The 12,062-nt window shown below is 39.9% G+C and overlaps 1 protein-coding gene across 2 annotated transcripts in view; it reads left to right on the forward strand.

Moving 5' to 3' along the window:
* Positions 1-12,062, forward strand: part of arhgap39 (Rho GTPase activating protein 39) — a 105,728-nt gene that overhangs the window by 87,927 nt on the left and 5,739 nt on the right. For both annotated transcript variants that reach the window (XM_086224310.1, XM_086224311.1), the window contains exons 4-10: positions 1,195-1,359; positions 2,954-3,139; positions 5,859-6,072; positions 7,449-7,522; positions 9,223-9,422; positions 10,945-11,036; positions 11,653-11,822. In XM_086224310.1, the coding sequence (XP_086080436.1) occupies positions 1,195-1,359; positions 2,954-3,139; positions 5,859-6,072; positions 7,449-7,522; positions 9,223-9,422; positions 10,945-11,036; positions 11,653-11,822 (1,101 nt within the window). The remainder of the gene's footprint in view (positions 1-1,194; positions 1,360-2,953; positions 3,140-5,858; positions 6,073-7,448; positions 7,523-9,222; positions 9,423-10,944; positions 11,037-11,652; positions 11,823-12,062) is intronic.

Genomic DNA, 12,062 nt, shown 5'->3' on the forward strand with positions numbered 1-12,062 from the left:
ATTATTGTATTATTGAGTTAGGCGTAAAGTAAAATAAAGTCTAGTAAGTATTATAAATTAAATTGAAGGATGTGTAGTTTTTGCCAGCATGCTGATGGAGAAATTACACTTAATATAAGTTACGACTTTGTACAGGTCTCTTCATCTATTTGGCCATTTTGAGAGAAATTCTGTCTGTAATGTGAACACTAATTGTCTGAGCTAGGATATTGATGGTATTAACAGGCACTGGTGTAGATCCTATAGGAAGATCTTACCAATACAAGAGACCACTGAAGCCACCTGTTTCTCCTTCTCTCATCTTCCCCAGATTTATGAATCAAATGCATGCAGTGTACTTCAATCCCAGTTTTACTCACAAATCTATTGATTATAATGACAATTGACTGCAACTGCCATCAATACACTTGTCACAGGTGTGTGTTTCTGGCTTTAGTTGTAAGATTGTGTCTATGAATCCAAAATGTTTTAAGAAATAACTAACTTTAGTAACAGTCTGGAATGTAGTATTGGAATCAACAGTATCATGTACCATGAAATGATAATACTTCAATATAATTCTAATTATTTCACAAGTTATGTGTTTGCATTTTGCATCTAATCATTGTTATATGCAGCTGGGAAGTAGTCACAAATGTAATATAACTGTCAGTGAGCCAAGCACGTCATAAATAATTGTAGGTCTAATTGCCACTGCTGGCTTTTCTGTCATTATTTGACCATTATGACTGTAAAAACACATTAACTATTATTCTACTAAGTGTTTATGTTGAGCCTTGCAGAAATGTATGAAGTTGTACCACTCATATTATGAGTGAAAACAGAGAAAAACCCACTCCTGTTCATGATGTGCAAGTTCAACACCTTCTTGTCTGAGGCCACTGCTGGATCTTCAACTCTGCCTGTGACTAGCATTCCTTGCGTCATGTTTTTGTTGATCCACAGATGTTATTTTAGATTATAATTTCAGTCAAGGCTCAGAGGAATAAATGGTTCCTTTGTTGCACAGAAATAACCTTGTGGATACTGACGTATTAACACGTCAGTATTAATCCCAGTCAGCTCCTTCTGAATACCGAAGGAACTTTCAGTTCCTCAGCCGTTGTAAGTATCATGCAGCTACAGTGGGGACAAGAATGACATTTTCTTTATCCTCTGCGTGTCCATCTCTGTCTCTCCTCTTCTGTCCATCAGTCAGAGGATCTCGGAGCCTGTGCCCAGTTTGAGGCCAGTCGAAATGCCAGGAATATGATGCCGAGTGCCAGCTGTGGCGTTTTCCCAGAATTCACCCTGAGAAAGCCCTCCTCAGAGACGGACATCGAGAACTGGGCATCAAAACACTTCAACAAACATACACAGGTACTCAAGAGGATTGTGTTTCTGTTGCAAAGGACAACATAGCCGGCCTAACATATCTGCTTTTTCCAGGAACAGGTCTTTGTTCATGGTCTCTGAAATTTAATATTAATTCATTTCCCCGTAGTTGTTGTCATCAAAACCAGTTCAAAGCTGTAACTTTTGCTCTACATGGTTTTACTACTATATAAATTGGTTTTACACTATAAATAGTGAGTGTGAAAACTTGCTAAATACTTAGTTTCAATAATCAGGTTTAGCCACTCAACTAATTAAACAAGAGGTGAGTAAATCATGAATGTCGCCGAGTGCTGAAGTAAGCCCCAGGATGGGATTGAAACATGAAAACAACGAAGCCTGTTTGTTGAAATTTCCTCTTGACAAAATATGGAAGTTGATCCTGAAATTTGCTTTCAAATCATGTCCTCAAAAAGCCAGAAATATTGGAAACAAACTTCATCACAACAAAACAAAACACTTTTGACAAGGCTTCGGCAAATCAGGTCAGAGTTGGTTGTGGGGAGTCTAATGAGGCAGTAGGAAGTCCAGCTGGGTCCTGTGTGTTTCTGGCTGGCTGCTCTGATGAATCCCCTCATACTGTCATGTAAAGTGGAAGCTAATTTCTCATTTCATAATTTGTGAAGTGTGTTATTGAATCCTGCCTTTTGTTCTGTTTTTTTTTTTTTTTTAAATTGACATATTCAATGTTTCGATGAACTTTTTCTATTCTATTCTATTCTATGAATTTGCAGTCTCAGCGAAGGTTGATGTGCAAGAATAGATTAACAAAGAAATCAACTGCAATTGAAATCAATTGGGCAAAAGTTTTTACAGTTGTGTAAAGAAGGGATTTTTGTTGAGATTTTTTTTTCTTTTTTGAGGAAAGTGTTCATGGGAAACAAACATCTTTTCTGAATACAATCAGATGGAGCATTTTGAAACATTTATAAGATTAAAAAAAAAAGAACTAAAACTCACAAGAATGACCGTGCAGGAAAGGATTAACTCTAGATGGCCTCGGAGTAACTAACTACTATCTAATTGCTAATTTATACACAGTGATAGGAAGTTCATGGAATGCCTTGAAAAGTCATGGGATATTGTGTCACAAAAACCTGAACATTGTAACTGAACCACATAGATGCTATGATATGAAATGAATAAGATTTAAAGATAGAATAAAGATTGTTTGATTAATATCAGTTCACTCACATAAATAAATGGTAATGTACCATACCACACAGCTTGTCAATTTTAGTTAAATGTACGCTGATAAAATCTGACATGAATTTCTCTGTTTATTTTTCACGTGTTAACAGATTTCAAAAAACTACGTAGTCATGAAAAGGAAAAGGAAAGGACAGTCCATGTCAGAAATGTGTTAGAAAAAATGTATATGAATAAAGCACCTTATTATGGACAGAATGAATTAAGAAATGAAACAGTGGACAGAAATGTGTAAAAAAAAAAAAAAAAACTTTTTTCCTGTTTTGTATTTCATTTATTTGTATGAAAAAATATTGGTCCTAATGTTAAAGACAGGAAAATATAAAATGGCAGACACCCGACTCAATCATTTCCTTTTGTGTTTCCTTAGGGTCTATTCAGAAGAAAGGTGTCCATTGCCAACATGCTGGCATGGAGCAGTGAACCTATCAAGAAGCCCATGATCGTGACCTCAGACCGCACAGTAAAGAAAGAGGCAGTGGATATCTTCAAGCTCATCCAGACCTACATGGGAGACCGTCGCTCCAAGGCGGACCCCCTATCTGTGGCTCTTGAGGTCTGTCAATGACCATCACTTTGACCTGGCCTCCCAGCCTCTCTGTCTTTCCTATCCAGCCTTGGTATCCCTCTGTAGTGCTTCTACCTACTTTGCATGACCTTCACTTCCAAGTATAGTTACAGTAGCGTAATCTGAAATTGTACAGCAGTGTGAGCAGATGACTCCTCTCTGCAGTACTGCTTGAGTGTGCAGGAGGCGTCATGCTGAGAATCTGTGTGTCCTTGTTCACAGCATGACTGCAGAAGTGCAGAAAGTTCAAAAGCAAGGAAAAGAAAGAACAGTTTTATGAACTGCATCCACAAAAACTTTTCAAAAGTGACAAAAACTGAACAGCAAATTAACTCAAACATATCACAAGGATGATTTGAATGTCTCTTCTCCTTCACTGGTCACAGTCTTCAGTCGTCCCAAATGACAAGGTCACACGTGTTGGTCCACATCATCTGTCTACACAATATTATTCATATTCTACACCTCATTCTAGAAAGTTAAAAAAAGAGACACATGAAGCACTACAATATAATAAGTTTCCCTCATTCTTTGTCCCAACCTTGACATCATCTGCTGGAGCATAAAATTAATTGGGAAAGAATCGTGGGTATAAATAGAACCAAGAACAGAATCGAGAACGCATACTGTCTAACAGGGTACATGATCTCACCCTCTTGACCCATATGTTTCAACCTGTCACTTTGACACCAAAGACCCTTGTCAGACCTGCCACTGCAACTGTTTCATGTTTCTCCGGGGATCCAATCATGACTGGGATACTTAAAAGTATGTTCATACCCACCTGATGTTTTTCCAGTGAAAACTTGTGATTGAATCCCACTACGAAATACAATGTCTGTTTGCAAAGGCAAAATGCATTTTTGTTTTTAAAATGCAGGCAGTGATGCTCTTCCCATGCTTAACCTGCTTTAGATTAAAAGAATGAAAAACAATACATCTGGGGACTAGTTTTATGGACTAGGTAAGTCTAGGTGCTGGAGGTAAAGCATCAAAACTCGTCATAACCTGGAGTGTGTATTGTCGGAGGTAAAAAGAGGATCGAAGGAAGGAAAAAACTGTCTGTTTTATAGGATGAGAGAGAAGACAGTAGGGTTTAGCTGTTTGTGTCTTCAATCCCCCTCAGACAAACAATCTGGGCCAGCACTGGTTGTTGCAAGCAAGTTTTGTCTTGGTTCTCAGTTCAGTTTAAATGTTGGTGTTAAAACAAGAATGGTTCATCACCGTTCCATCTCTGTGACTTCAAACTTGGAACATGAAACTTGTAATCCATTAACACAACTTAAACCAAGCACAAGTGAACGTCCCGGACAGGCCCATTTTATTTTACCAAAACAGCTTAACCACATTCCTTCTTATCTTTCATGAAAACCAGTCCAGAGAGATTAAAAAAGGGCAAATGGTCACCTCCCTAGCGCTCCTGACACTAATCCCCGGTGTATTCACCCAAGATGTTGGTTTTGATCATGACGGATCTCTATAGGCTCTGCACTGTGTTCAGACATGCACTTTCAATGTCCACAGAGAAAGTTAGTTGATAGGCTGTGTTCAGTATGTACCAGTCCAGACCACATTCACGTTCACTTTGCTAAAACAACATGGCCCCATTTAATGCACATACGACTTGAAATAGACAGAGCAATCCAATCCCATTGCGCGGTCCAAGTGTCTTGAGTACTGAGTGAGTTCACACTGGTACTCAGAGCCGTCCACCACTGATCAGATCACCATGGAGACGTGTTAATTCCTGGTCTGGACTTTAATTGTTTCTATTGTCTTATTATAGCTATATAGACCTGCTAACAGTACTAGATCCAAAGTTAGAGCAGTGTTCACAGTACTTTTGACACATCTCCTGAGAGTGTGTCGCATTTGACGGTAATCCATCGTATAGTTGACAAACCAAAAGGGTTAACCTCAATATGGCATCGTCTGGTGATAACCAGAGTCATTCTAACACATTATCTGGGGAACATGAGTACAAGATTGTACGACAGTGTTGGAAATCCAATAATCTTTGATGTTAGATACATAAAGACAAAAGGCCAGTCATCAGCTGGCATGGTGGCTTAATTATTAATATTATATAATCAGTATTTAGGGGTGTAGTGTTTTAACTATATAGATGCTAGAATGTTGGGCATTGTCAGCTGATGAGCCCTGACTTATTTAAACTAAAAGTGATAAATGTTTTTGGCAGTGCAACATGTTGTTAACATGTCACTTACTTATAATCTGTTTATAAAGTTAATTTCTTTTCAGCTCTGATTTAGTCTCCACCAACTCCTCAGAAAGTTATAATGCTCTGTCGCTGATAAATTCTCCATTTGCCTCATGTTCACCAGTAAGGTTGTTGGGTGATAGGCAGTTAGTAAGCAGTTTGTTTTTATCATTATTTTGGATTTTTTTTTTAACCGAAAAAGCTGCCTGAGGCTGCTGGACACCAGGTTAAACCAAACAGAGACTAAACTTAGCTAGTGCATTTAAATGCTGTAAACTAAAACTGGCTTTACGCAGTTGAAAGTGCAGCTTTCAAACAAAGTTTAGTCAACACCTCTTTCAATCCATTAGAACATAAGCTCTACATATTATAGTTATGAATAACTGAATTTATAACTGTAGCTTTCTGTGGTCCTAAAGGGACACAATGTTTCACCAGAAGAAGTAGAGTTACCCTCATCATTGCAGCGGGCTGTTTGTCTGTCAGGTGGTGGTGCGTGGATGGAGCAACCAGGGTTTGCGTGATGAGCTCTACATCCAGCTGTGTCGTCAAACTACAGAGAACTTCCGGTATGACAGCTTGGAGCGAGGCTGGGAGCTGATGGCTATCTGTCTGGCATTTTTCCCACCCACGCCCCGCTTCCACACCTACCTGGAGGGCTACATCTACCGACACATGGACCCCCTCAATGACACAAAGGGTGAGAGGGCAATATATGCGCGCACACACACACACACACACACACACACACACACACACACACACACACACACACACACACACTATCAATTGCATCATCGCTTCCACCACTTGAGGGAACATTACATTGACCTTGGGACCTAGACTTTGCCCCTGAATTTTAATGAAAATTAAAAAAGAGGGAAAAATATTTAACACAGTCTGAATTATGTTTTTAATATAAAACCGTAATAACTATCAAACTCTGGAAAAGTCTAAATACAACATTTAAAAAATTAAAAATCTTTGAATGATGAAGATAAGTAGAGCCAGTGCTAAAAAAATTCCAGAATGGGATTTTCAACTCCTCACTCCTTTACCTATCTTTAACCAAAATCTGGCCCTAAACCTAATACAAGACTTCACCTTAAGATTTTAAGATTTACATCACTGGGACTTGCATTTTGTTCACATAAGTAAAGTTGAGCCCCACATGTGAGTGTGGAAAAATATTTCTGTCCCTTCAACGTGAGAAATGCCTTTATACACACACACACACACACACACACACACACACACACACACACACACACACACACACACACACCATCAGTCGCACCATAGCTTTACCACTGAGGCTGTGCTTGGTGCTGTATAGCACCAACTGACTCTAAACATGCCCTCATATTGAGGAAAAAAAGAAGAGGTATTTCCAGCGCTCTGTTTATATGAACCTCAGCAGCAGATATCCATCCGTCAACTCTCGTATGAACTGGCTATCAGTGATATCTAACTGTGCTCCTGTTTCTGTTGTGTATCAAACAGTGATTTGCTTGATACACCGTTTTGCCTCCACCTACAGGTCAATCGTTTGTATAGCAGAATACCCCTATCTCTCACAGTGCTGTTGGAGGTCAAATCTTAGTGTTGTCCTTCATGCTCAGGTGACCAGGATGATTCAACTTCAGAGTGGCCCAGTTTGCGTTCTTGTTTTCTACTGGGTTTAGCCCCAAAATTAATACGTTGTGATCTTAAAGGGCCTTAAGGATCCTGGTGATGGGGGGGGGGCTCATGTTTCAGCTTCTTGCTGATTGGGGTTGAAATAGAATATCAGGAAGTCCGGTTCTTGGTGATAGTGAAAAACAACTGCTTTTGCCATAAATGTGTAAATGTTTCCACGGCACCTGAAGTCACTCACATGTAAAAACTCATAATCTAGTTTATTTGGGAAAAAGCCATTGAATCATTGAGTCATTGACTTTGCTGCTCTGTGTAACGCTGCAGGCTGTGTTCCCTCTGACACTGGCCTGTTAATTAAACAAATGTATGCTTAAGTATGAATTACAATGAATTATTGCAACACAAATTAAATGTATCATTCTTTTTGTCTTGCTCCAGGAGTGGCCATCAGTAGCTATGCCAAATACTGCTACAGGAAACTGACAAAAGCTGCCCTGACTGGAGCCAAGAAGGTAAGAAATTTTGACTGTCCTTTGCCATTCTGCTAGAGTCTGATAACAAATTTTTTTTTTTTCTGTAAAAGAAGCTGCATGGTGTACCCAGGTAGCCTGCAGATAAATGTGTACACCAAACTGCTTCTTCCATGGTTCAGTTCTTGCAACAAATCTTTGTTCCATGTTCCATCGTCTTTGCAACCAGGACCCCTCTGTTTCTCAACTGTCTTTTTCATCCTAAATCCTGCTGTATGTCCGTAGTTACTGGGAGTTGTGTCCTTTTCTTGATATATTGTATGTATACATAAACATGAGCTATTTTTGTGCATTCAATGGATAATAATACATTGCTCTCCAAAACATTTTTGCGTGCGTACACATTCTATATCTTGTTAGAAATGTTTTCAATATTACAAGAGATGAAATCATTTTGCAAAAACTGGGGCCTTTCCATGCAAATTGCAACTTAAAGTGAGTCAGAGCTCAGGCAGGTAAGCACAGTGGGCTGTTCTACTGACAGAACCAAGCCAGGGGGGCGAACTAACAGATCATGCTATGGTAAGTATTTGTTGGGGTATTTTTTTACTTTTCTGAGTATTGTTTCTCAACTAAGTGTTCATTGCCCTATCTAGTCTACTCTACTACTTTTGAAATTATAATTCTTTCAGATCCTAACCTTGCAGAGCAAATGAAACAACAGCTACAGTAACACTGGTTCTCAAAACACATTGTAGTTCATATGCAAAATTTTCATCTGCATTTCAGTTTGCTTATGAACCAAAATGTGGAACAGACAAAGAAAATAAATATAAAAAACTCAATGCAGCAAGCACGTTAGAGATGACCACTGACTAGAAACTATGAAATAATAGTAACATATTAAAAACGTAGCTTACATCAATTGTGTGTTATTAAGAAAGACACACTGATGCAAATTACAATACTTTGAGTTGACAGTTGCTTCAGGTGAGTATTACTCTTGGGTTTTGTATCTGCGTGTCACACCTAAATATTAGGTGTAAGGAGTACATATTTTCTTTTTCAGATCAAAATATTTCTCTGGAGAACTCACAAGCATTTCTTTCCCACTCTTATTTTTTTCCCTCCCTACGACCCCTTTAGGGCTTCTTAAAAAAATTGAACAACTGGATTAATCAGTCAGAGTTTGTCAACCTATGAAAAAACTTCACTTGTTTTTGAAGTTGTATCGCATGAAATCCAACTCCTTTAAATGTAGAATGGAGGTTTAATTGAGTGTGTTCAGAAGAACATATGTCTGCTTTACATTCACATCCACTAATCATCTTTACTCATCCTCATGTTTCTGTGTGGTACTGTGTGTTGACTGCATGTGTATTTGGAAATGGTGTTGGCAGGAAGCAACTTGGCTCAGAGCTTGTGATGCATGCCAAAATCTCGGCAGGCCACAAACACACATCATTTGTCACTTTACAGACTCCATGCCAGGGCTGCATGTTTGACTGCTGTTAACCTGCGAGACTCTGACAGCACATTAATGAGCTGTGTGTCCTGTGGACAGAGGAGTGTTGTCCCAATGGACTTTCTTCTTGCTGCTATCTGACCTACATTCTTCAAGAATTCAAGCTGTCCTGCAATTATCCTGCTGTGTGTGTGTGTGTGTGTGTGTGTGTGTGTGTGTGTGTGTGTGTGTGTGTGTGTGTGTGTGTGTGTGTGTGTGTGTGTGTGTGTATGTTCAGGGTCTGCAAAAGCCCTGTCTGGAAGAGATCAAACATGCCAGGAATGCCATCTTCAGTCCCTCCATGTTCGGCTCCAACCTTGAGGAGGTGATGGCTCTCCAGAAGGAGCGCTATCCAGACCACCAGCTGCCCTGGGTGCAGACTCGCCTCTCTGAGGAGGTTCTTGGTCTCAATGGAGACCAGACGGAGGGCATCTTCAGGTCAGTTAGATGAAGGTCATAGACCTAGACTTAACACTGCACTGAGTTAAGCAGATTCAAGCTTCGCGAAAGTCATACAATAAATACACATTTCCAACTTGCAAATGGCGCTTACATTTTGCATTGACACAATCTGTTGGTGCTGGCACAAGCACCAAGTGAAGGTGATTCACAGTCACTTAAAGAGTGTGTTCAAGTGACAGAATGGTGTGCATTAATGGCCGCCACATGGAGCTGTTGATGCCTTGCCTTGTTGTACATGTTACATCGTATGAAATTTAACAGAAATGTTAGTATTGTGTTGTATTTTTACTGTTGCACTTCCTGGCCTTGACACAACTGGCTGACATTAGATTTTGCACTGAAGGCTTGTGCCATTCAGGTGAGACGCTCCAGATGAATTGTGTTAAATATAATAGGCATCGCCATCAATGTCATTTTTATACATTCGCACATTTTCCTAACTTTTATGTCCATCCATTTCCCATTTTCTACCGCTTATTGTTGCTTGTTGTTAGAGCTGGCATTAAGAGCTTTACTCTGGAAAATTCTGCCTGAACGACAATTGATTCAGGCTATGGTAGTCTACAAATCTACCATGACATCGTATCGTTCGTTCAGGTTTTAACATCATGTGTCTGCAGCAGTAACGTCTCTCTGATCCTTTTACAGCAGCATGGTAACAATCACTGCTCAGCTATGAGTTTAACATGGTGAGAGTTAAAACATAGACGCATATTAGCAGGTTACGATTCATACACTGTATGCATTAAACACCTGCAGTGATCTCCCTCAGCAGAAAAGAATAGAGGGTCTCCCATCACTAGGATCATTGACACACAAGGCTGCATTTATTCATTTCCTTAATTTTTTTTCCCAAAGAGAGCTTAGTAAACCGGAGTCAGATTTACTTGTTTGTGTTACAAACTTGGCCAAAAAAGCTGATTCTGATTCTGATGATATAAACATCCGACACTCCAGAGTACAGCAAATGGTGTATCCAACGTGTTTTAACTTGTTATTTATTGATGATTCAGTTTACACTTTCGAGACGATGCTGTCAGCAAAACTGGACCTACAATTTACAACTGCTGCACATTTTTCTTTGTTTGATTTTATTAATTCCTGTTTGGTTTCATTTTTCTTCTCAGATCTGATTTTTAAAGGCCTGTTTTAACATGGGTAATGTTTGGGTTGGTTAATTTCTTATTTCTTTATGAACTCCAGCCTCATACAAGCCATTTCAGAACCCAAATCCCCGTGGATCATGAAACATTGAGTGGCCCAACCAACAAAGCAAGAAGCTTGTGTCATAAATGGCAGTTGAGGGCAGCTGTACGAATGGCTTCGAATTTGCAATAGCGCAAATGAGGGAATGAATGAATGTTTTCCAGTGAGTCTCTCCAAGGGGATTTGGGGAATTTAAATCTACCTTGTGGAGGAAGATAAAGAAATACAAAGAAAGAAGGTGAGGATAAGACTAGTCAAGAGGTGTTAAGAGTAAACTGTCTTTGACCTCCAGGGTACCAGGAGACATAGATGAAGTCAACGCCCTCAAGTTGCAAGTGGATCAATGGAAAATCCCCACAGGACTGGAGGACCCACACATCCCAGGTGAACACACACCACACACACAGCTGCTGGAGTTGAGGTCTTTACCGATTTTTAAGGATGATTTACCTGCCCTCCTCACTCACACCTCATCTGATGGAGGTCTTCAGCTTGTCACATTCTTGACCTCAGCATCTCCTGAGCAACTTCCCTGAAACTCTCCTCTGTTGTTCCTATTCACAAATAAGACAGTTAACATAAACGTGAAATCTTTATCTTTGGATGAATAGAAGAAAACTGCTGTGCCTTGTGAGCATGCGATTTTTATAGAAGGGCAATGTAATTGTGGTTTATGATGTAGCTATTTAGTAAATTCAAGAACATATGACTGTCTACAGAATATGATTCATTTTGGAAGATCTTAGTCTCACGGATAAATAATATTTGTTTCATTTGTTTTTGCTATGAACTTTAGGTTCATGTTATTGTTGGACATTTTACATTCAGGTACATCTGTGGGTCTGGACAAATGTTGAAGTTTGTTGGAATTCCAAACCTGGAAACTGATAAACCCGGCCTAACATGCTGCAAATTAAAACAGTTAGATGTGTCGTACTGCATAGTGAGAAATATATAGTAGGCCTCTCCGACTACAGTGTGTGTTTCTATTTGTCTCCAGCGTCTCTGCTGAAGCTCTGGTACAGGGAGCTTGAGGAGCCTCTCATCCCTCATGAGTTTTATGAAGAGTGTATCAATCACTATGACAACCCAGAGGCAGCTGTCAATGTGGTGCTGGGCCTGCCACACATCAACAAACTGGTGCTCTGCTACCTCATCCGCTTCCTACAGGTAACACACACACACACACAGAAGACATCACTCTGGAGCTGAGTGAGACATGGAGTTATCAATCATACATGTTAGCATACACACCTTTTGAAGCCGTCGTTGTTGTCCTCCTACTCCGCTTATCCGGGTCTGGATCGCAGGGGCAGCAGCCTCAGCAAGGAAGCCCACACTGTCCTCTCCCCAGCCACTTCCACCAGCTCTTCTGGGGAAATACTGAGGTGTTCCCGGGCCAGCCGAGAG

The sequence above is a fragment of the Aulostomus chinensis genome, chromosome 14 (genome assembly GCF_037954235.1).
Source record: "Aulostomus chinensis isolate RoL2024-O1b breed Wild chromosome 14, RoL_Achi_v1.0, whole genome shotgun sequence".
Taxonomy (NCBI): domain Eukaryota; kingdom Metazoa; phylum Chordata; class Actinopteri; order Syngnathiformes; family Aulostomidae; genus Aulostomus; species Aulostomus chinensis.